Raw genomic sequence first — 26,445 nt, forward strand, 5'->3', positions numbered from 1 at the left:
CTTTTAACAATAATCACTGTCACAAAGTGCATAAATAGATTCAGGATGTAAATCTTAATTAATTCATGTGTCTCTATGAGCAAGCCAGCTGCAATGGTAGTCCCTGAAACAATTTGAGGAAAAAACCTTCAGAGGAACTAAACCCCAAAAGGGAACTCATCCTCATTTGGGTGACAATAGATTGTAAGATTACAAATCAATTCCTTCCATAACTACCGGTATGTGCAATATGGTCATGAAGTTCATTTATATGAAATTGAATATGATTTTACCAATAGAAAGTAATATCATAATTTTATTATGTAATGTATTTACTTATACTGTACATGTTTTATGTCACTTATTATTATTATTAGTAGTAGTAGTGGTGGTGGTGTTGTGGTGGTGGTGGTAATGGTGGTGGTGGTGGTGTTGGTGGTGGTGGTGGTGGTGATTGGTGGTGGTGGTAGTAGTGGTGGTGGTGAGTGGTGGTGGTGTGTGGTGGTGGTGTTGTTGTTGTTGTTGTTGTTGTTGTGGTGGTGGTGGTTGGTGGTGGTGGTTATGGCAGTGGTGGTGGTGGTTGGTGGTGGTGGTGTTGTGGTGGTGGTGTTGGTGGTGGTGGTAGTAGTAGTAGCAGCAGTAGTAGTAATAGTAGTAGTAGTGGTAGTGGTGGTGGTGGTAGTAGTGGTGGTGGTGGTGTTGGTGGTGGTTATGGCAGTGGTGGTGGTGTTGTGGTGGTGGTGGTAGTAGTGGTAGTGGTGGTGGTGTAGTGGTGGTGGTGGTGGTAGTAGTAGTAGCAGCAGCAGTAGTAGCAGTAGTAGCAGCAGCAGTAGTAGTAGTAATAGTAGTAGTAGCAGCAGCAGCAGCAGTAGCAGCAGTAGCAGCAGCAGCAGTAGCAGTAGCAGCAGTAGCAGTAGTAGTAGTAGTGGTGGTGGTAGTAGTAGTAGTAGCAGTAGCAGCAGTAGCAGCAGCAGTAGCAGTAGTAGCAGTAGCAGCAGTAGTAGCAGTAGCAGCAGTAGTAGCAGTAGCAGCAGTAGCAGTAGCAGTAGTAGCAGCAGTAGTAGTAGTAGTAGTAATAGTAGTAGTAGTAGTAGCAGTAGTAGCAGTAGCAGCAGTAGTAGTAGTAGTAATAATAGTAGAGTCATTGGCTCTGATCTTGTTTCTTTGGACACAATACCCATGAACCCACAATGCAGGAGGGGCACAGAGCCTCAGGGACAAACACCACCTACAAATGTGATAATCTTAAGACATTAATAAACAGATTGTTCATGTTGCACCAGCTCACCAGTTCTTCCACATTGCTAAATATATAATAAATATGATAATATAATATATGTATATATATATATATATATATATATATATAATATATATATATATATATATATATATATATATATATATATATATATATATATATATATATATATATAATATATATATATATATATATATATATATATATATATATATATATATATATATATATATATATATTAATAATATAATAAGTATGAGTAGTATAGCATATTGTGTAAATAAGTAATATTGCAAATTGTGTAAATAGTTGATATTGCACGCTGTTGACTGTACATAAGTAGTGCTCATCAGTGGCTCACAGTAGTGGAGAGAGTCAGTAGTGCCTGGGTGTACACATCTCTGATGACCTCACATGAACTACTGAACCAACTCGAGTTTCAAGAAGGCCCAACAATGTCTTCACTTCCTTCAGGGGCTAAACAGAGCCAGCCTCCCACCACCAATACTTAACACCTTCTACAGAGAAACTGTGGAGAGCATCCTGGAAAGCTGCATCACTGTGTGGTTCGGAAACTGCCACACCTTAGAATGCAAGATTGAGGAAAGCTGAGAGGATCATACAGGACATTTTCCATAAATGCTGCATATGCAGAGCCTCTACAATTGTGAAGGATCTCTCTCACCCCTCACACAGTCTGTCCAAGCCCCTGCCATGAGGCCGGAGGTTCCGAAGCATCAGGACCCGCACATACATGCAACAAACTTATTCCCCCAAGCTGTCAGAGACCTAAACACTCTGGTGCCAAACGTCACCTTGCTCCCAGCTCCTTAACTGTGCACTATGGACATTAATGGTCACTCAATAGACATTAACACACACACACACACACACACACACACACACACACACACACTCAGCCTCTTTAATGTGCACAAAAATTGCACATTGGACTTTGTAGCACATCTGCAGACATCTGCACTCAGAGACATTTACTGCTTGCTATAGATATATGTTCATTCTGTTAAAATATGCACATGGACATTACACACATTTGCACACCGTCACCTCTATCTGTGCACTCAGTTCTAACATTACTTACAAATAACATTTATTTTACATTTATTTTATAAATCATATTTATTACATCTACCGCAGATTTGGAAACTTGGAAACTTCTGTCACCAAAACAAATTCCTTGTAAGTGCAAACATACTTTGCAATGAAGCTTTTTCTGGTTCTGATTCTGATGTTTACTCTTGAGGTTTCACTGTCTATGCACCTTGGTCTGTTAGTAAGGACATTTTGTTCTTTTGTATACTGAGTATATTTAAGAATGACAATAAAGCTTGAGATGAGTTGAATATATACATTTTAATTAGAAAGTCTATTTATGTATTCTATCTCATGTAAATACTGTGTAAACCTTTTTTGACTAAAGCATATTCTGAAACACATGAGAATTCTGATGTTCGTGTATTGCAACGTACCTGTGAAAATGTCAATAAAGATGAAACCATTCATTATAATAATAATAATAATAATAATAATAATAATAATAATAATAATATTAATTATCATAATTAATAATAATTGTCATAATTTTTGAAAAATTTATTATTGATGTTGAGTAAGAAAGTCCAGGGGCAGTCTGTGAGGTTGAGGTTCCGGACTTTGTGCACGAGTTTTTCCCCCAAACAGCATGTTTTCATAACGCTTTTTTGTGTACATTGTGGACCAGGTTTGGACCTTTAGTTCCAGTGAAGGGAATTTGTAATGCTATACCATACAAAGATTCAACACCATTCTGTGCTTTTAACACTGTAGCATCACATTTGGTTATGATGGTCAGTCACCTGCAGTTATGTAGTTTTGTTAGTTTAGCTGACCAAACAATGTAAAGCCTTTTTTTTATAATGTCCCAATATACATTTTTATCTATGCTATCTTTATCTAGGCTTTATCTAGGATAAGAAGTGCAAGAAGTCTCTAAATCCAGCATGTTATTAATTTGTAACATCCAGCCTGGAAATATGCACTTTATATCCATTTCTTGGGCCATTAAATGCACAATATAAAGCACATAAAATTTGCTGGTGTTACAAAGTTCTAAAGATAAAGGTAGGTATGACATCATTTTGGGCTTGCCACGCTCTTTCTTTCTTTGCAATTAAGAGACAAAATACCCAAAATCAGATCGCCAAACCTTAACGCTTCAATACATTATTGTTATTTTTACCTTGCGTTGGATGGATCATGGATTTACTTTCTAACTAAAGTTACTGCAGCATTGACTGGGTATGGATCCTTACTCTGTTTCTGGGAGCTCTTTCTTCTAATATCAATTCTGTTATTATTGTGCATGTTATAATACATTTAAATACAAATGTCATTGTTGCTAATTATATATGTCAAACTCTGAATCGAGTACAATTACCGTGAAACAAATCATGTGCAATGTATTATTAGTATAAACTTGAATTAACATTTATTCTTTTAACTTAGTAAATATTTATTGGCACAATTTCAAAGACTATATTGAACTAAATAAAGAGTTATAAATGTTACGAGTTATAACCTTCTGGTTTAATGAAACATTTCTAGTACACATCCTAAAATGTTTTACTTGATATATCCTGGCTTCATCTCACATAAAAAAAGACTTTATTTTACAATAAAAAAATCATCACAAATACCTCCCTGTCAAGCAAATTAAATAGATAATTTCTAACTGCAGCTTTGCTAGAATAATAGACTATCACTTTAAATCTCATTAAAGTGTAAACATTTTGCCTGATGCCATGAAAAATACATTGTGTGATGTCAGGATAGGTACATAAGCAAAAACAATAATGGCAAACTCTACATCAACACCAACATTGCATGATTGAATCAACAGTACAGTTTTATGAATTCCAACTAGTTTACATTATGACATCACTGAGAATGTTTTAAGAAATGTTGCTTTCATCACAGTAATACTGTCTTGACAATATTTGCACTAGTTCTAGACTACAGAGAGAACCCATAAAACACTATATTAACAGCTCAAATAAAATATATTTCATTCATCACCATTTTTTTAAGATGCAGATCAAAACTAATGGCATAATACATGGCCCCACACATGTTAGATTTTACAAGCTGCTGTCACTAAAAACAATAATGCATCAATACTAATGGGATTTTTAACATCATTCATTCATATAATGGACATTCAAGAAAATCTACTTCAGTGAAATGAAATAGCTCGTGAACTGTGTATTGCTACACTCATGACAAATCTAAATAAACCCCAAAAATAATTAAACCAGCATGAGGTTTTAGTTTTCTTCACAGATTTGCACTCAATCACCCATCAGTCACAGAAACTCCTTATTCACATTCATTATTTAGTTCTGCAGTGATTTCTTTTTCATCAATAAGCACCTCCATGTTCACGAATGTAACTGGAAAGGAAGATGCTGTCCTTGGATTAACTGGAGCCATTTCTGACAGGATGATGTTGTCACTGCTTACAAGAATTGTCTTGTCCATGATTTCCTTGCTGTGCTTGGCAACCACCGCATTCATAAAGTCATATTTGGGAGAGAGTGTGCCGCTCTCAAATAGATACTTGGCTGTGTATGAGAAGATGGCATTGCCCAAAAGTGAGGCTAGCATGGCTACAGTCTTGAAAGGGAACTTCTGAACCACAACATGCTCCACCTCTTTGGTCAGATGGTGCACCTTCTCTTCTTCATTCCAGCCTGGGTAGTAGATGAAAGGTGGAAGCTTGAGGTAGGGTTCCCCACCACCGATTCTCAGAAGCAAGCCAAAGATGTAGCCAGCTACTGAGCCATACGTATTGGTTCCCTTAATGAATAACACACTAATCAACTGAGGAAAGATAATAACATAGACAAGATCCGAGCTAAGGTACCACAATCCATAAACTGTTCCAGTCAAGAGAGCCATGGCCGTGGCTACAGCACCAAACACGAAGATTGTGAGTCGCATAACCCACACAATTTCTCTATCAGATGCCTAGACAGAAATAAAAAATTAGTCATTTTAGCAAATAGTTTAGAACAGAAACCCAACTCCAGCTGAACAGAAGTGTCTGCTGGATACTGAATTGACAAAATATTGACAAAATCTTTTAATAAAAGTACTTTAGAAGACTGAAATTAGCACAAATCTCACGTATATGTTTAAGTCAAACTATTTAATATGAAAGACATCTAATGAGCGAAAAATTTTACGTTATTTCTGAATAAGACATTGCTGGATTATACTCTCATAACATTGATATATTGCCTCAAATAAATTCTAATTAAAAAACACTAATTAATAAGTCATGAGTCGTATTGCTGTAATAAAATACAATTTAAAAAAATCATGAAAAAATACTAAGCAGAGATCATGTGAAAGGAAAACGTGTGTGTGTGTGTGTGTGTGTGTGTGTGTGTGTGTGTGTGTGTGTGTGTGTGTGTGTGTGTGTTTTCTGGTCAGCGATCAGTTCTTTACCGACTGACGGAAGGCAAGCTGATAGATGTTGCGTGCAAACATTGAACTTGCTGATAGAATGGATGAATCTGCTGATGACATCACAGCAGCTGAAACTGCACCCAAGCCGAAAAATGAGATAAAAGATGGACAAAGATGTTGAAGCACGATAGGTAGAATCATGTCTGATTCATCTCTCTCTGTCGGTGGTACAGAGCCATATGATGTCTGGTTCCAGTCTGAAAAAAGACCATAAGTGATCATGCTGTTTAAAATGTTTACATTGTTAAACATATTCACTAAGGTGTAAATACAGTTAAAACACACAAAAACACATTTTTACACATTCGCAATACCAAAATAATATATGGAACATGGCTGTAAGGTTATTTGCTTGCAAATCTATAGTAAACCTGATTATATAAATCTGTTGCAGCAAAGCAGTAAGTGGATCTGATTAATCTTTAGATTATCTTTAGATCCATTGTACAATGGTTTTAATTTCCCTCTTTGTTCACTGCCTACCAATGCAGTGTATTTTTTTTTTTACTTCTAATTGTTACCATAGATTTAGAAGAATACAGAATATGCAAATTAAGCTACATGAGGGTATAGTTGGACAAGGTGTGGCCATGCATTTATTATTATTTATAAGATCCGTTTAATTTGCCCTACCTGTAGATGCCCCTATGGCCCCGATTAAAATGGAGGGGAGCGCCATAATGAGGCATCCAAATGCAGCCAAGAATGAGAGGACTTGGGCGTAAGAAGCTGAAGAAGCAGAAAGAACCCGTTGAAAATAGACCTGCCAGGGAATCCCCCCAAATATCTATAAAACACAAAACAATCAGAGTAAATACCAAAACAGGTATAGCTGTACAAAGAGCAGGACAAACATGCACAGGCTGTAAAGACATATAGACAGAAAAAAATCCTATTTTAAACAAAACTATAAAGAAAATCATTATATCAACAAAATATTAAGCCAATTTTAAATTAAATGTCAATTAATTAATTTTGTATTAAAATTTGGCATTAAAAAAGTAAATTTTGTCTTCTTTAAAAATTTTAAAGTAAATCACCAAAGTTTTGTTGTAGTTGTGTAAGAAAGAGAAAACAGGAACTTACTTGTCTTATGAATGATAAGTGTAACTATAGAAAGTTGCTGTGGTATAAGTTGAATAAAACCTACTGAAATACTACTGAAAAAGTCAACAGAAACTCCACTTAATCACTTTCACTGAATATATGCCTTACTTTTACTTACCAGAAGGCAAAAGTTATCTGCCCACATCCAACCATCTGAAGAATGAATTTTGCCCAGCCATGGCATCTGAAATACTTTTTTCACTGCTGTCACACTGATATCTGAGACTGCAGGGTTAGCTAAAGCAAAAGGTACACTGATCCACTGCAAAACAAGTAAAACTTATCAGAGAAGAGAAGAATATCACTTGCACATGTAAACAAAACAAATGATACAAGCAAAAAAATTGTGCTTTAATAAAAAGAAATCTGTAAAATTTACTGTAAAAATAGCAGCTGTGGTTGCCAGAAATCTACCATAAAAATACAGTTAAAATGGTACTTTGCATTGTAAAAATTTGCACTTAAATTGGCCAATGGCCATTTATTTATAAACTAATATTTCTAATATTTAAATAATGTGAGCATATCACTACTCAATGTATTTTATTTGAGTCAATGACAAAAAACTTACAGAATTATTAAAAGTATAAACTCAAGTTAAATCTCTTGTAGATAATAACAGTACACATTCCTGTGCAATTGAAATTAGTGAAGAGAGTCTCAGTGCATCAATCCTACACAGTTACTGCCTTTACATAAAGCAACACACAGCATAACACCAAGATTTCTCTGTACGTCATTGACTTAAACAGAGGCTCTACTCTTCTACAAAATGGCAATCCACAAAACACACAACAGGAATCTTGACTGTTAGGTTTTACAGAATCTTGCTGTATTTTAATTTTTTTTACTTTGAAATACTGGTAGCGGGGTTGCTGTTAATCTACAGTTTTTTTTTTACTGTTTGCTTCCTTGAATTAAACCTACAGTATATTACTGTTAAAATACATTTAGTTTTAAAAGAGCACTGATAGTTATTGAGATGATGAAGTGACTAATTAAAGGAGGCTTGAACTTGGACACCTGTGCACAAGTAGGATCACTGAAGGGAAGAAAAACAAGAGCAGAGAAACACAATCTTCAGCCAAAGACAAAGATAAAATCAACTAAAAATACAACACATTAAATCTCTCAAGATTTCAGCAGAAAACAGCATTACCAGCTTTACTTATTACAAGCTCTAATTGAGATTTGAGGTGTATATGTGAACGTTTATTTGAAGTCACCATAATGGAGATCGGTGTTTGCTTTAGTGTTGCTCTTGAAATTTGACATTTTAAAATTAGTTTTTGGAAAAACAAAACAAAACAGAGCATCATAATTACCATGAGTAGTAAAAAACAGTCTAGCAAAAAGTCACAAATCAAATAACTTAAAAATAAAAGCAGATGAAGAAAACAGTGGCTCATTTGTCCATGCTGCAATGCATGTTGGTAGTTTTGTACTATTCTGGTATCCAGTATAAATTTCAGCATGAAATTTTGTTAATAATCACCATTCTTAAGTTTCATGTGCTGATTCTTGATATCTGTGTCTAAAAGGAATGGAAAAGATGACGGAAAGATCTTTTCACCATCCAGGACCACCTCCAGGGTAAAGACCAAACTCAATCGACTGTTTTGTTCAGCTTAACCTGAAACCTGCTCTAGGTCTAAATTCTATAAAAATATGTGCATAGTTGTAATTCCACAACCATACCTGCTGAGCAAATATTTTTGAAAGGATTAGAAATTTGTTTACAAGTGTTGAACATTGCTGTGTTTTAGGATTGATTGTTACAGTATATTGATTTGTTGGAATTTGTTGTATGTTGCCATGTGATGACGATGGTAAGACAAAGTTTTTGTTTGTAGTGGTAATGATGAAGGATTATATGCATGTTGGGACAAAATGAAATTAAATTTGTTTTTTTATTATTTTATCTCAATCTTTTCATTTGCAGTTTTTATCACTGATCCTGTTCCCATGAAGAACATCCTATGTTATGGTGTAAGGCACTAAATCATAAATTATTTAAAGTGGCCATTGTAAGTGTTAAGACTGGCTTCACACTGGATCTTACAATGTGAGTATGTAAGGTACACAGAATGTCTTTGTCTGGGCTCGTATGTCTTCTTACCCAATCAGGAACACCATGGGCATCGTAGATCACATGGGAAACCTCTCCATGAATTCAATTCAATTTAATAAATTTTTATTTGTATAGCGTTTTTAACAATGAACATTGTCTCAAAGCAGCTTTACACAGATAATGTGGTGATTAAAATTAAGTATGTTCTTTATAAGTGAGTTTGTTCCTGATGAGCGAGCCGGTGGCGACTGTGGCAAGGAAAAACTCCATTTTTTGTTCGGGTATTATAAAAATCCATTGTATTATTTTGCACAACATTAACTGTGATCAAATCTAATCTAAATAATACTAGAAATATTATACAATAATAAACTCATAGGACATACAGTATATTCCACATTTTTTGAGAATTAGCTTTATATGCTTTATATGAGACTTTATATGCATGCAGAATAGATTAAGACTCACCAAGCCTACAAAAATGCAGAAAAGTTGAACCACATCTGTGTAAGCCACTGAGTATAACCCACCCACCAGCGTGTAGAAGATGGCAATCAGTGCTGATATAATAACAGACATATTGATGTTGATGTCCACTATGACACTTAGTGTGGCGCCTGTTGAGGAATGAAAAGTTAGAATTATGTTACTTAAAAATAAGTGTAAACTCCATATAATACTCCACACCATCAGTTATTCTCAATGCTGCTGTGTATGAATATGTTTGTTTGATAAATAAGTTTCAATTCTCAGGAATTACAGTCTACCCAGTCTTTGTTTTTTTGGGGTCTGGGCCCCTTTGTCTGTTAAGATTCTCATGTAGGCCCCAATTTTAGATGAGATGTAAATGGAATGGCTATTTGCTATTTTCATGTTTGTTCTTTTTGTACAGTACCTCTATTTTACTTATGTGACTTTCTGAATGAAGTTTATCAGAGATTGACAGAAAATGGAAAAGAAACCTGATGAAGGCAGTCATGGGCAAACCATGTGAAACCTGAGCTTTACTGGTGCCCAGGAGATATACTGCATATATTATAAAGACACATAAGTTAATCTTTGGCTTTGTTTATCTGTATAAAGTTGACAAAGTATGTTTTAACTGAATTATGCCCATTAAATTTATTGTGGATATTCATTTTAGACAAATCAGATGCTTTTTCCCTTCTGGCTTCCAGGTAAGGATATGCATTAAGCATTCACAGTTCTTATGTAATCCAGTGGAACATTTACATACCTAGTGCTGACAAAATGGCTGCTGACCAAAATATTTCCCCCATCAGGGCTGGAATAAAGAGAAGACCACCCATTCTCTTCCCATAAAGCTGCTGAAAGGGATCAAGCATGGTCACATATCCTCTAGACCTCATCGGCTTGGCAAAGAACAAACCACCTAAAACAGATAGGAGTGTGTGAAACACAAACAATGCTAAAACTTATATATATTCAACATTTAGCTTGACTTGCATATATGTTCACAAAGTGTTTACCCATAAATGGAGAACATCTAAATTGGATATTACCAAAAGTGCATGCTGATTGGTGCTGCCTAAAGTCCTTATGTGATTTTTCTCTTAATTTTTTAGTAATAGGGCTATTAACAAAATGTTTGACTCAGCAATGAAAACATAAATCTGTTGCAGAGTATTGGCTATATATCCTAGAAAAATCAATATTAGACAGCTGAGTTATTTCAAGGAAGTGTATCTGAGGTGTGGAACCCAGGCAGCAGCGATTTCACCTGAATTAATGCCGTTCCAGAGGAGAAGCTGGCAACCACACGAACACAACATTTATGGCTTTACATCAACTCCAGCATTTACAAAGAAATTTTTAATTAGGAATGTAATGTGTTTGTGACCTACCTACTATCAAGCTAAGAGCATAACCAAAGGGTGCCTGTGCCCATGCCAATCCATAGCCAGGCAAATACACATATTCTGCTGTTCCATTGATATATCCACCACCAACCCATGTGGCTAGAAAATAAATAAAACAGATCACAACACTTTCTTGTTGCCTTCGATTTTGATTTCTTACATACAAAAAGGTGTGTGTGGTGGGGGAGGGAGATGGGGGTTCTTCTAGTAAAAGAATGAACTTAATATAAGTAGGAAAATAAATATATTGTAATATTGTTTACATTAAAACAACATTAACTTTCACTAAAACATTAGTTAATGGTGCCTGAATGATTCGCATGCATTTATCTTTAGAAATCAATCATTCAAGGTTTTCTCAAAGTAGACGCATACAGTCATGGGGTTGCCTTTAAAACATTTTTAAGCGCTTTCATTTTGATTTTTGATTTTTACACAAGTTCAGGGTCAACGGTTTATTTCCCTTCTCACCAAAAACACACGACTATAATATGTCACTGCAATTTAGTCTCGTAACAAAGCAATATAAAGTCAGATGATACATCAGTTGCAAAAGCTGCAGTAGATTTTTACCCAAACCTCATTTTAAAGTCATTAAACTTACCAGTCATAGTAAATCCCCCGACAAACAGCCCAATGTCTCGTCCTCCCACCATTATAGTTTCACTCTTGTCTGCATCTCCAACACCAGAGTTTTTGTTTTTCCAAGCCGCCCAAATTCCAACAAATAAGATGAGCAGATAAAACAGCGCGATCGCCACCAGTCCTTCCACATGGATGGACATCTTCAGCTGCTCAGACGCGCCTCATGAAGGAGCTGCAGGTGAATAGCGCACAGTGAAGATCAGGAGAAAAGCACAGCGTCTTCACAGCCACCAAGTCGGTTTGAAGAGCTGACGGGTTCAAATGCTTCAAAAAGCTCATCATCGCAAAATCGCACAAAAAATATCAAAATATTTCATATTTTCTACTTTTCTAGAAATCCTTTTATAACGTTTCCACAAAACGCACGTCATACATTTTCATTATAATAATATGTTAAAAACCAAAGCAAAAATAAAACAGAAATTAATTATACATGTTTACAACATCAATATGTCGGCCCTTGTCTTTAGACACAAATAATTCTTTATATAAATGTTAACAGAGAAGATTACACAAAACTGACAACACCCAAGCCAAGTGTCTTCTTATTAAGGGGAGATGAATCTAGTTTAATAACCACAAATGACTGTATAAGACTGTAGAAAGATCATTACTCACAATCTTATACTCCAGTGCTCATGTTAGTTCTCACTCTCCAGTGTTCTGTATTGTTTAAAGACTATAATCACACTCTTGATGTCACCCAAATGAGGATGGGTTCCCCTTTTGAGTCTGGTTCCTCTCAAGGTTTCTTCCTCATAACATCTAAGGGAGTTTTTCCTTGCCACAGTCGCCATGGCTGCTCATCAGGGATAAATGCACACCATTACCTTCACTGTTAGATTCTGTAAAGCTGCTTTGAGACAATGTCTGTTGTGAAAAGCGCTATAGAAATAAACTTGACTTGACTTGACTTGACTTGACTAGATGCATGTGAATGTCACTACGGTCCGGAATAAACTGTAATAGACATTTTAATGCGCTTTAAAATGTCTAAAATCACACCCTACACCCTTATTCACCATTCCATACATTAGTTTACTAGTATAGTCCACTTTACAGAGTGAACAAAAACAAATGAGAAAAAATAGACACTGATGAACACCTGCTGTAAACAAACAAAATCACTGCAGGAAAGAACAAGAAACAAAACTATTTAATTTAATTACTTTTTATTAGTATAGCACTTTTAACAAAGGACATTTTCTCAAAGCAGCTTTACACAGATAATGTTGTAAGAAAGAATTAATAAGATTGTTCTTTATAAGTTTGTCCATAATGAGCAAGCAGGTGGTGAGGATGGCAAGAAAAAACTCCTTGAGATGGCATAAGGAAGAGAGGAACCAGACTCAATGGGGAACCCATCCTCATCTGGGTTGTACCGAATGTCCATTTATTACAGCCAAACGATGTTGAGGTGCAGTGATGGTGATTAAATGCACCCTGTAGTTCTGGACCAGTGTAGCAGACTGTTTGTTTTTCTTTCCTTCAGTGATTTTGGTTGTTCACAGCTGTTCGTCATTAACGCTCAATCCTCATTTAATTAGTCACTTTATCTCAATAACTTTATCGCTGCTTCAGTGTTACTTCAACACTCTGTTGTGTGGACACATAAGTGCTCTTTTAAAACTGAGATAAAAAACACACTGTGAAATGAATTTTAGTAATATACTGTAAATGTCATTTACAGAAGCAAACTGTAAAAAAAAAAAAACAGAATATTGGCAACTCAAACATGCTGTAATGAATGTATGCTGCTGTTATATGCAAAAGAGTTGACTTGAATGAATGAATTCAGAAAGTTTTTCTACGTGGACTTACTGAAAGCAAAATACTTTCTCAGTAATAATATGCTCACATTACTTAAACATAATAAATATTAGCTTATAAACAAACGTTAGTTGTTTAATTTTGGTGCAGTCGGTTTTTGCAAATAAAATAAGTTGGAGCTTTTATTTGGTGGTATTTTTACAGGATAATGCTGTAAAGTAGATATGTAATGAACTGTAAAATTAACAGTAAATTACTGGCAACTAATTAATTTGTAGGACATTTTTTTAAGTGAATATTTGACATGCATTACCACAAGTCCCATTTAAGGAGAAGAATTCATGAAAAATCCTCAAAAGTCTACTTCTTCTTCTTCTTCTTCTTCTTCTTCTTCTTCTTCTTCTTCTTCTTTTGGCTTCTCCCATTAGCAGTCACCACAGTGGATCATCCATCTCCATACCCCCCTGTCCTCTACATCTGCCTTTTTCACACCAACTACCTGCATGTCTTCACTCACCACATCCATAAACCTCCTCCTTGGCCTTCCTCTTTTCCTCCTTCCTGGTGGCTCCATCCTCAAAATTCTCCTACCGATATACCCCATGTCCCTCCTCTGCACATGTCCAAACCATCTTAATCTCACCTCCCTCACTGTGCGTCTCCAAAACGTCCTACATGTGCTGTCCCTCTAATAAACTCATTTCTAATCCTGTCCATCCTCGTCACTCCCAACGAAAACCTCAACATCTTCAGCTCTGCTACCTCCAGCTCCACCTCCTGTCTTTTACTCAATGCCACTGTCTCTAAATTATACAACATCACAGGTCTCACCACAGTCCTATAAACTTTCCCTTTCACTCTCTCAGATACTCTTCTATCACAAATCACTCCTGTCACTCTTCTCCACCCACTCCACCCTGCCTGCACTCTTTTCTTCACTTCTCTAACACACTCTCCATTACTTTGCACTGTTGTTCCCAGGTACCTGAACTCCTCCACCTTCTCCACCTCTTCTCCCTGCACCCGCACCACTCCACTGCCCTCCCTCTCATTCACACACATGTATTCTGTCTTACTCCTACTGACTTTCATTCCCCTTCTCTCCAGTACATATCTCCAGCTCTCCAGGCTCTTCTCAACCTGCTCCCTACTCTCACCACAAATTACAATACAATAGGCAAATATCATATCAGACTCCTGTATGACCTTTGTCCAGGGCAGTCACACTGGATCTGTTCTGGCGTGACTCGTTAGGCGATCAGCTTGCTTGTGAAATTGTGATGGATTCAATTAAAATGCTGCGAACAAACACTAAATCTAAAAGCGGCAAATAAAAGCAGGAGTAAACGAACATTTAGTAAAACAACAGTGACTTACATTTTTAGTGGTTTTCATTGACTGCTTATGCATTTCTACATCAATGCATATTTTTATAGTTTACTGCGTTTCTCCATTCCATTCTCTTTTTATAGCATTTGTCCACTACAACAGTAACATATCTAATGTTCAAATCTTCAATACTGAACAAAATGTCTGTGTATTTTTCTAAACAAAATTGTCACAACAATTGTTGTATTATATTTATTATTGATTTTGTTAAATATGGTTGTCAAATTGCCATCTGCAATTATCATTTAAATAAATAAATACCCTGAATTAGGGTTTTATATAGTTATAATAAGCAAAACATCTAATTGAAAAAATGTTTTTCAAGGATCCGAATAATGGGGGGATTAATTGATCATCAAAATAATCGTTAGTTGCAACCCTAATGTACATCCACCATTGCTTAAGGATACTTAATGATTCATATCTTTCTCTTCCTGTCACACCTCTGTATTTTATGTTGCACTTTATCTATTCCTGTGCATTATATGTTGCAGCATGGCCATGAAGAAATAATGTCACAATCTATAATGCATACAATCTATACAGAGAAAACACAAAATAAGATATCTTGACTTAACCTATTTTAATGCAGTTTTTATTTTTTTTGCTGTTTTTAGGAAGTATTCATAGGATTCTTTGCTAATACACATAATTAAGCCTGGTGTTTTTCAGTAACCAATAAGTGAACATATCTGTGGCAAAGCAAACAGATCAGCAATGTTTTTATATATATATGATGTTAATCACCAAGAATACAGCAGAGCCATTTCCTTAATTTGCCCCCTGCTTTGCCCACAAGGTAAACAAAATATTACGAAAATTTCAGAAAATCTTTTGCTGCCACCTTGTGGTGATCTCGGATTTTGTCCCGGAATTGCTACACAACACCTGTCTCATCACATCTCATCTTCCATCTCATACAAACTCGTGATTTTGTTTTCAGTAAAATATTAATGAAAGTGTGTTTTCTGTATTTCGAGCTAAGTGTCTGTAGATCGTTTTATCAATAAAAACGAAATGATAAACCATGTCAAAAGTTCATGCTTGGAGTACTAAATCCAATGAATGTCTTTAAAGTCACAACTCTGCAGTTAATGTGTGCTTCACTGCTCGGAACAGAAAAGAACAATATTCAACTATATTTCTTCTTTAACACCAGACTATGATTGATTTCAAATTGAAACATGGCTGAAATAATTATGTAGATTTTATTTATGAAGTGTTCACATTTGAATGTGTTTATTTTCATTAAGCTACAGCACTGAAATGAACCAGATTCCCTTTTAATTTAATTAGAATTATAAATTACATATATAAAATATATGTAGTGTGTGTGTGTGTGTGTGTGTGTGTGTGTGTGTGTGTGTGCGGGTTTGTTTGTTAGTTTGTTTTTTAAATAACTGTGATGTAAATCCAACGTTTCAATTAAACTGTATGATTTAATTGACGCCATTCATGTGTTACATACTTTGTTCATTCGTTTGGAATTTTACATTCCACATAGACTGTTCTCTGTATGATTACATAATAATAATAATAATAATAATAATAATAATAATAATACTTTCTTAATTCCCTAAAAGAAAATTATTGTAATTAGTTCATTTGTTACATTTTTTTTGCATATTCAGCATTAAAAAATATTTTATTTCCTTTTTAAACTGTAATAAACATAAATTCAGCTCTAAACTGACAATATATTTAAATATACTTTACTTCTGTACAGATATAGTTATGCTTTTAGGACATAGTGACCTATGTAATTCCTTCAATGAAGATTGTTGTATATTTCATGGATATACAGTGTGCTACGGTGCAGCTGCAGCACACGGCATTTGTACTCTTTAGGTACCTTGATTTTTCTGTGTGTACTCTATTCAGGGCATACCACTTAATAAATAAAAAGATTTTCTATCATTCATATTTAAGAGACTAAGGAGTTTTATCTGTTAGCACTTAATGATTACTTGAGAGGTTATTTAGCATAATCATTATTTGAGGTTTTTGCAATTCTTAAAAAAAAAGGTTTCTGTATATTTATATAATAGAAAGCAATTATAGTAAAAAAAAAATGTGTATGTTTCTTTATTCTGTAAACTTTAAACGTGTTACAATTTTATTAAACCTTTCTCCAGAATATTGTTAAAATGATAAAATAATGCTTGTCACCTTGTGGATAGGTCTACATTTACTGCCATTTTACTAAAAAAAAGGAGTATTGCCGAGTGCTGTTTAATTTTCAGTACTTTTGACCTTTTACTGTGCTTTTAATTCAAGTTTTACTTTTAATACTACTTTCGCTAATGCTTTCACTTAGCCCAATTCCATTGCTGATAGAAAAACTTTGTGATGATGAATGATCACTTTCAAAGGCAATGTTGGCTTGATGACCTGGTATATGCTGAAGCTTATTTGCACCTGGTACCTGCAGGTCTGCCACCTTGTGGTTTACATAATTTCTTACATTCCAGGATGCCACACATAGCATCCCACCTCCACAAATACTGAAAACAACTGATGAGAAAGAGATGTACACAGCCAGGCCAATCTCATATCTCATTCCAGCATTAGAAAAGGGATTGTAGGCTTCTCTTATGACATCACACATGGTCCAGGATGTAGTGATAAGGCAGAAAAGGCCAGCCAGGATAAAGCATGAACCTCCACTTACAGCTAAAGAGCTCTTGTAATGGGACTGGTGGGCACAGCGAGTACATTTCATACCCATAACTGAAACTATGGCAGCCAAGATTGAGGTGGTGCAGGAGAGCACCATTAGAATCCGGGCAGCCAGCAGATCTTTGGGCAGAGAAAGCATTGATCGATGAAATTCACACTGATAAAAGCCAGCTGTGTGGCTAACACATTCCATCCACAGGCCTTTCATATAGTATGATGCAGTAATAAAATTGGAGCTAAAATAAGCTGTTTGGCGCCACTGAGGAAGCACTGTTGATGTCAAAGTGCCAACCAGGCCCAGGAGACCCAAGAAGAAGCCAAGGAACTGTTGTGCCATTGTTCCCATCACTGCATCTGAAACTTTAGTGACATCAGTTGAGGAAAACTTCTTAATAATGTTAAATTTGCCCTGCTGAGTCTGTGGTCAGTGTGTCCTCTCCATTACAGGTTGTATATCATTGTGATTTCAATGATAAGCCTCAGATGTGTATGTCCTGTTGTTGAGTGGGAACTGCAATTGTAAGCACAAAAACCTGTAGGGTAGAGAAAATAAATATTTAATGTACAGAAGGATGTTTGAAGCATTTCATTCTTTAATGTTCTCAGATTAAATTAATAGATGATAATATATGAAAATAAGTTTTTGGACATTAGTGGATATATGTTTCAATTTTAGTTTAGGATCAAATCACTAACTTGATTTTCCTGCTCCTGCACTAAATCTCTGGCTTAGTTAAGGGTCTAAATGCTAATGTCATGGTTATATTTCAGTTCTTTCATAAAAGTGATTCTTAGTTGAATCAGATTAAATAATAACTTAATAAGACAAACATCAGAGGGAAATGTTCTATATGTTGAGACTCTGCAAAGCCCTGGTTTAGATTTGAATAGATCTAAACAGAAAAACAGAATACAAACAACCCTTTGTGCTCATCTGGGACATACCAAAACAAAAATAGCCTTTTTGCAAGACCAAACAGAACATGCAGATTATAAAATAGCTTGATTTTCTTCAACACATTATGTACTGAAACTAATTTCCGAATCAAACCTCAAATTATGTTAAAATATGAGTGGACACACAATCAGTGCCATAAGCAAGAAAATGTGCTCTTTGTTATAACAGCCCAGTCCAACAGTAAAAAAAAATGCATCATATAATTAATCATTTAGATAAAATAAAATAAAATAAAATAAGAACAATTACATGCAATCATGAAAATAAATAGACATATAGATGAAAAATTATATCGATTGGAAATAATTAATTTAAATAAAACATTTTTGGTATCTTACCAGTATTGCAGTCTATGTGCAGAAATTCGATGTGCATTTGTCCACCTCTCACTGAATGCACTCAGTAACACCAGCAGCCACTTTCTGTACCGTTGTGTTTTTCTCTTTAGATAAGCAAATGATTGTATTTTGTTCATTTCCTTCATTCCACAGCAAGGCGGAAGAGCCACGCCAACATTGCCATCTGAAAGAAAGGCTCTGCCTGGACTATCAATGGCCATTTATTGTCATTGCCACCCACTGAACAATGCTGTGCAGGGCTATACCTTTCACTGATGTGATTAATGTCATTTGGGTTTTACTACACCCTCAGTGTTCTACCATAAATAACATGTTCTGTTTTAATTACAATAACCCTTTTTTTTACAAATGTAATTGAAAATAAACTGTGTGTATGAAAATTGGCTCAGTTCTGGTGTACATTTTTGAAACAAGCAGACGTTTCAACCCCAGTGGTAATGACAAAAGTATTAACAAAATAAATATATTAATAATTTTATATGAAATAATTAAATTAAAATTAAAATTAATTTAGGTTAGGTTCCACAATAAAAATATGATTGTCAATTATATATATATATATATATATATATATATATATATATATATATATATATATATATATATATATATATATAAATTATTGGTAAAAAAAAAAAAAAAATTAGTAAGGTACTCATTATGGGTGGTGAAGTAAAGAACACTGATTATCTCTTCATCATGGCACTTGTTTGTGGGAGGGATTTTTTAAGCAGCAAGTGAACATTTTGTCCTCCAAGTTGATGTGTTAAAAGCAGGGAAATGGGCAAGTGTAAGGATTTGGAGTGTAAGGAGTTTAACATATTGCGACGACTGGGTCATATCCAACACATGAGCTACTGCAGCTGAAATTGCTGAAGAAGTTAATGCTGTTAATGTTCGGTAGGTCAGGACTGTTTTAGCAGCAAAATGGGGACCAACGCAATTTCAGGCAGGTGGTCATAATGTTTTTCCTAATTTATGTAATTTTAATGTTTAAGGTCAGGGAAAGACAAATCCAATTCCAAAACCATGATGTAAAATGTAAATAGAAACAGAATTCAATGGTTTGCGAATTACGAGTCCAAAAAAATAAAAACAGGGGAATTTTGAATTTGATGGCCACAACACCTCTCAAACAGAGGTGGAATATTTTGCAAAAGGTCAGTAACATGCACTGTAAAAACTGAGATTGGGATATTCAAGTATTAAATGTAATTAAAGTAATATTTAATAAAAAATATTAGGTTAAATCTACACAGTTAAAAAAAGTACAAGTTGTTGAAATATAAGTTAGATGAATTCAGCAAATTTAAATAAATATTTTCAATATTTTACTTATTTTTGCTGCAAACCCTAACAAAGTCCTTAACAAACAAAATATATTGAGTAGAATTTAAGGAAAGAAAATTAAAGTAAAAAAAAAAAAGGGATGCATGGACATTGGGCTACCTCAAAGAAAGATTTTTTGTCTGTTTTTAATAAATACATTTCTCAACATGTTACTGGAGCAGAAATATTGGTCTTAATGCAATTTGACAGAATAGGGTTAAATGTACTGCACACAAACCACAAGAGTTAAAACTAACATCATTAACCAGTACTTAAGGTAACTTAAAGAGGGGATTAATGCCCCATCCAAAAAAAATGCTGTGTGTGAGTTTAATCTTACTCATGGACCATGCGCTACACTTGTGGGTAACCAAAAGTAAATGAATGCTCAGGTAACATGGTTTTTATTATATAGCTTTTCTTTCTAGGTAGAACATTGGATATGGCTTCAACATGATAGAGTCTATATGTGCAAATGCTAGTAAGCCAATAAACCATAACTTTGCACTTGTTTATTTTACCTTGTTTGCTGCAGGTTATGAAGTAAAATGTATTAGACAATATCTGTCGAATAGAAATATATATATATTTTTTTTTATTTCAGTTGCCAAGGCATTAAGCTTCCCACCTTTTTAAAGCATGAGTAACTGCTATGGATATTGAATGTTTAGCAGTGTTGTTAAAGTTTGGAATCGTCAAACTGTATGAAAGCATGTTTTCCTGAATTCTGGGGGTAAAAGATACAACAGCTTAAAATTCAAATGTATTCTTGTTTTCTAGAATTTTGTGAAAATCTTTCACTATAGCAGCTACTTTAAATTCTGTTCCATGAAGAAGCTTGTGGGTCTCAGCAGAAACACAATGATTGGACAGCAAATATAGTAAAATGTATAATATTTAACACAGAAGAGCAGCAACAGTTTACCTTAGACAGTGTTTGAAATTTTGCTTTAGTTTTATGGCTTTCTACTTGGCTATTGCCTTTATTTAGTTTTAAGGATGGGTATATGTTGATTAACATGAATGAAGTACAAAAAGGCACATATATTAAAAATAATGAGGAAAGAAACATTGTTAGCATAATGGAAGTTTTTAAAATGCAAAAGAAGATAGCATAAAAGCAAATGGCTGTTTTTCTCTGATGGCAGCAGCAGTTCCTCATCCTCCATGAGAAGCCAAACGGCAATAAAAATGTTTGGCAAATAGGAATATGTGGAAATTCTTTTTTTTTTGTAAGTTGTTTGGTTCTATTTACTTTTCTCCTTATCTTTCAATTGGATGTTGTCTTTATGTAAATTTTCTTAGTACAGTTTTTTTTTTTTTTTTATGAGAGATAGGCAGGTGGTAGTGGTTAAGGCATTAGACTTGGATTGTAAGGTCACAAGTTAAAATCCCACCATCACCAAGCTGCCAGGGAGGCCCTTCCCCTTCCCCTGCTCAGTTGTAAGTTGCTCTGCCAAATGTCAAAGATGTAAATAAAATTAAGATTTTCTTTAAAAGTTTCATGTGAATATATTTTCTTAGGTTGAAATATATGAAGGGCAAAATATATTTTTGAAAATATAAAAAAAATGGGCAGCAAAGTACTAATAAAAATTATTTAAAAATAATATTTTTTTAGCGTATGGGACTTGACAGAGTGAAAAAAATTAGTGAATTCAGACATTGATGAATACCTGCAGAATAATATAAGCAGAATCACTGAAGCAATGGACAAGAAACAAAACTACATACAGTTACAGCTTTAGATGAAGTCAACTGAATTAAAATAGGATAATTAAACAGTGCCAATAAAACCGTTACCAGCTTCATTTATTATAGTTTGGCTTTATTTCTGTCAAATTTCTACAAAACATTATTTTATACTTAACAGAGGTTTATATTTTATTGAAAATGTTTCGTTTGACCTCACCATTTTTTAGATCAGTGGTTGCTTTAGTTGGGCTCTTGTTTGTAATGTGTCTTTCAATGATAAGAAAAAGGGAAAAATATATATAATTTGGTTGTTTTGGTTAACTTTTGATGGTGGTTATTTTCTTTCATTTTTTTTGTAATTTCTAATAAATTTCATATTGTTTATGATAATATGACGAAGGTTAATTGAAAAACAATTAAGTATTTGAAAAATGTTTTATTCACAAAACCTTTAGGGCTATAAGCACCGTTTAGACAAAGAGACATCAAGGAGCATCTGAAACATGGGTGGATTGTTCTGACAGCTGCTGCTCCTCACCCTTCTTGAGAAACTACATGGCAATAACAGAGTATGATCGATACAGTTTATCAGGAATGCCTGGTTGGTTTAATTAATTAATTTGTTTGTTTGTTTGTTTGTTTGTTTGTTTGTTTGTTTTGAGCCTGTTCATTTGTGCCCAACAAACCCAATGTCTTTTTCAGCCAAGATATTTTTTATTCTTGCTTGTATTTTATTCAATTTTGCTTGTGCTATGTCATCATCAACTCCACCACACTGCTCTTCTTTCTAGGTAGAACGTTGGATAGGGCTTGACATGACAGTCTTTAAGTACAATCTCCAGTAAGCCAGTAAACCATGACTTTGCTCTTAACTTTTCTTGGGATTTTAACTTTTGGGAATGTAACCACTTTGCTATTGCTATCAGCCAATACAAGCCCAAGCCAGTGCACTCTTAGTGCCGGTCTCAAGCCCGGATAAATGGGGAGGGTTGCTTTTGAAGGGCATCCAGCATAAAACATGTTCCAAATCAAATACGCGGATCACAAAAGAGAAATTCATACCGGATTGGTCGAGGCCCTGGTTACCAACGACCGCCACAGGTATCGTTAGCCAACAGTGTACAGGTGAAAATTGGGCTACTGTTGGCCGAAGTAGAAAAGTAAGGCACCTACAGAGACAGCAGGAAAAGGAGAAGTGTAGAGTGGAGGTTAGGGTTGGTACTTTAAGTAAGAAAGTTAGATATGTTGTGTGTTCAGGAGACCAATTCTTTCTTACCACTTTACCTATATAAAGCTGCTTTAAAACAATGCCTATTGTTAAAAGCGTTATACAAATTCTAATAAATTGAATTGAAGGAGAAAAGGATTTATACCGATTGATCAGGCAGAGGGACTTAGCTGGGAAGGATGTGCTACAAGAGCAATAAATGATGGAGATGTTGACTAGTGAGGAGAATGTGTTGGGAAGATGGAGGGAGTATTTTGGGCAGCTGATGAACAAGGAAAATGAGAGAGAGAAAAGGTTGGATGGTGTGGAGATGGTGAAGCAGGAAGTGGATATGATTAGTAAGGAGGAAGTGAGAGCAGTGATGAAGAGGAGAGGATGAGAGGATGAAGAGTGGAAAGTTGGTTGGACCAGATGACATACCGGTAGAAGCTGTTTTAGAGAGATGGCAGTGGAGTTTTTAACCAGGTTGCTTAACAAGATTTTGGAAGGTGAGAAGATGTCTGAGGAATAGAGAAGTGTGCTGGTACCAAAGTTCAAGAATAAGGGAGATGTGCAGACCTGCAGTAACTACAGGGGAATTAAGTTGATCAGTCACACCATGAAGTTATGGGAAAGAGTAGTGGAGGCAAGGCTGAGAGAAGAGATGACCATCTGTGAGAAACGGTATAGTTTTATGCTAAGAAAGATCACCACAGACGCATTATTTGCTTTGAGAATGTTGATGGAGAAGTATAGAGAAGGTCAGAAGGAATTGCATTGTGTATTTGTGGATTTAGAGAAAGCGTACTACAGAGTGCCAAGAGAGGAGTTGTGGTATTGTATGAGGAAGTCAGGTGTGTCAGAAAAGTATGAGGGTAGTGCAGGACATGTATGAGGACAGTGTGACAGCTGGTTCAAGGTGAAGGTTGGACTGCATCAAGGATCGGCCCTGAGCCCTTTTCTGTTTGCAGTGGTGATGGACAGGTTGACGGACGAGGTCGGACAGGAGTTTCCCTGGACTATGATGTTTGCGGATGATATTGTGATTTGTGGTGAGAGTAGTGAGCAGGTTGCGAAGAGCCTGGATAGTGATCAAAACTAAGTGAATGCTTAGAATGTAAGATGTTTTTTGTTATATGGCTCTTCTTTCTAGGTAGAACGTTGGATAGGGCTTCAACGTGATACAGTCTATATTTGCAAACTCCAGTAAGCCAGTAAACCATGACTTTTTACTTAACTTTTCATGGAATCTTAACTTTTGGGATTGTAACTACTTTGTTATTGTGGGGATTTGCCACAGCAGTAGTTTTTTCTTTTAGTGCTTTGGGAGCTCCTCAACCTTCTTGAGTAGCCAGGAGACCATGAAAGGGCATGGCAGTTATAGCTACTTATGCATGGTTTTAGTGTTTGTTTTGTTATGCTTTCTGTGTGTGTAGTTTTTTTCCATTAGGCTTTTATCTGTCATAAAACCAGCTTATGTTTTAGACTTTCATGATTCAACCAAATAACCCTACATAAAGAAAGCAAAATAGTTCACCTCTGTGTTTGAATGGGTTCTGCCACAGTTTGGCATTGTGAAGAATGTGTTCTTTCCTCCCAAAACATCTTGGTTTTGGATAGTGGAGGAGCACATAGATGTAAGGTGGGCTATAATGGCAGCAGCAGTGCCTCACCCTCCTTGAGAAACCAGGAGAGTGTAAAATGCTGTAGTCCAACGCTTTAGGTCATGATTATTATGGTTTCAGCTGTGGTTTGGTAGTTAGTATCTTAAGATAATATTTATTCTGTTTGTTAATTGTTTTTTTTTTTTTTGTTTTGTTTTTTTATTTGAATGAATACAGTTCTTGAAACTGAACTTTAGTTTGGTGGTTTAGTAACTGATTTTTCACACTGTTTATCTCATGAGTATTAGCCTTGTGTAGAAACATGTGATAGACACCCTCCTAGAGAAACCAGGAGAGTGGCAAAAAAATGGCATAGCCTGTATAATGTCAGGTATAGTTATGTAATTTAGTTGATTGCTGTTATTAGTTCATCATAAACTTTTCATGTTGCTCTTGTTTCTGTCAGCGTCATTATCAGCAATATAAAGCGTGTGTTTGATATCTATATGTTATGAGATTTTCTTTGTCACTAGCTTGCTCATTATTGCCAAACTTACAAAGAGCAACCTTGTTCGTTCTTTTTTGCCACCTTTTCTGTGTAAAGATCCTTTGAGACAAAGTCCTGTGTCAAAAGCATGATACAAATAAAAATATATTGAATTGTATATTTTGTAGTTTTGTTTCTGTTCTGTTCTTTTTTTCTTTAGTTTTACAGCTCTTTTAAAAATATTCACCCCTTTGGTGCAGTTTTTTGGGCACTTCAATTCATGTAGCCCACAATAGAGACAATCATAAACAGACTTACTGTACCAGCTTAGTTATCTACTTAGTTCTTTCCATTCGTTTGTTCTCAGGATGGGTATATGTTGGTAATCTGTTTGTTAATTTAGCAGAAAATCAAAAAACATTGTTTTTTATTTAGGTGCTCTGTAGTTGTTAATTACACCTATGGATATTGAATGTTTAAAAGTGAAAAATTGTTAACATAATGGAAGTTTTAAAATGCAAAAGCAGGTAGAATTCAGCTACCCTGTTTTTGTGGATAGCAGAGAAACATATGGCTGTTTTTCTCTGATGGCAGCAGCAGTTCCTCACCCTCCATTAGAAGCCAAATGGCAATAAAAATGGTTGGCAAATAGGAATGCATGAGAAAGTTTTTTTTAAGTTGTTTGGTTCTATTTACTTTTCTTCTCATCTTTCAATTTTAAATTGTCTTTATGTACATTTTCTGAGTACAGTTTTATTATTAGATCTATATTGATTTTGACTAATCATGGAATGGTTGAGAACACATGCTCAACACTTACACCAACCAAACTAAAGCTTATTGTGCAGCTTGGTAAATGAACAAACATAACTAATCTCCCTCCGCAACTGGATCCTGGACTTCCTGACTGGGAGACCTCAGTCAGTCCAGATTGGGAACAGCATCTCCAGCACCAACACACTGAGCACTGAGGCCCCTCGGGACTGTGTGCTAACATCTATGTTCATGAGTTAACAAGCAGGGTGTCTATGGCAGGACAACAAGAAGGAAGCCGCTGCTTACTAAAAAGAACATTGCTGCACACCTAAGGTTTGCAAAAGAGCACATTCAGAGGTAGTGGCAAAATGTTTTGTAAACTGATTGAACTGTTTGGAAAGAACATGCAGCACTGCATCTGGCATAAAAAGGGCACTGCATATCATTAAAACATCATCCCAACTATAAAGTATGGTGGCAGAAGCATCATGGTTTGGGCCAGCTTGCAGTCATTGAGGGAAAGATGACTTCCCAAATCTATCAAAAAAGTCTTCATGGAAATGTGAGAAAGTCTGAACGTCAGTTGGAACTCTAAAGAAGTTGGATGATGCGACAGTACAATGACCCAAAACACATAGCAAGTCCACAACAGAATGGCTTTGAAAAAACAAAATCCGCCTTTTTGGAGCGGCCAAGTCAGAGCCTAGGCCTCAACCCAATAGAGATGCTATGAAATGAC

General features: G+C 35.4%; 2 protein-coding genes across 3 annotated transcripts; both read right to left on the bottom strand.

Moving 5' to 3' along the window:
- Window positions 1–3,816: 3,816 nt before the first annotated feature.
- LOC124382984 (high-affinity choline transporter 1) lies at window positions 3,817–11,707 on the bottom strand. 2 transcript variants are annotated; one of them, XM_046845354.1, is made up of 8 exons: window positions 11,433–11,707; window positions 10,814–10,927; window positions 10,186–10,341; window positions 9,417–9,565; window positions 6,996–7,139; window positions 6,404–6,557; window positions 5,750–5,967; window positions 3,817–5,266 (listed from the first exon to the last, which is right to left on the bottom strand). In XM_046845354.1, the coding sequence occupies exons 1-8, from the start codon at window positions 11,611–11,613 to the stop codon at window positions 4,616–4,618; spliced, it is 1,767 nt and encodes a 588-aa protein (XP_046701310.1). In that variant the 5' UTR covers window positions 11,614–11,707; the 3' UTR covers window positions 3,817–4,615. The 2 variants fall into 2 exon arrangements, with proteins under 2 accessions (XP_046701310.1, XP_046701311.1); XM_046845355.1 differs by lacking the exons at window positions 9,417–9,565; window positions 10,186–10,341; window positions 10,814–10,927; window positions 11,433–11,707 and adding an exon at window positions 7,449–8,675.
- A 4,355-nt stretch (window positions 11,708–16,062) lies between these two features.
- LOC124383138 (claudin-14-like) lies at window positions 16,063–18,802 on the bottom strand. The gene is made up of 2 exons (XM_046845530.1): window positions 18,608–18,802; window positions 16,063–17,844 (listed from the first exon to the last, which is right to left on the bottom strand). The coding sequence occupies exon 2, from the start codon at window positions 17,655–17,657 to the stop codon at window positions 16,905–16,907; it is 753 nt and encodes a 250-aa protein (XP_046701486.1). The 5' UTR covers window positions 17,658–17,844; window positions 18,608–18,802; the 3' UTR covers window positions 16,063–16,904.
- Between the last annotated feature and the right edge of the window lie 7,643 nt (window positions 18,803–26,445).

Source organism: Silurus meridionalis, chromosome 3 (genome assembly GCF_014805685.1).
Source record: "Silurus meridionalis isolate SWU-2019-XX chromosome 3, ASM1480568v1, whole genome shotgun sequence".
Classification (NCBI taxonomy): domain Eukaryota; kingdom Metazoa; phylum Chordata; class Actinopteri; order Siluriformes; family Siluridae; genus Silurus; species Silurus meridionalis.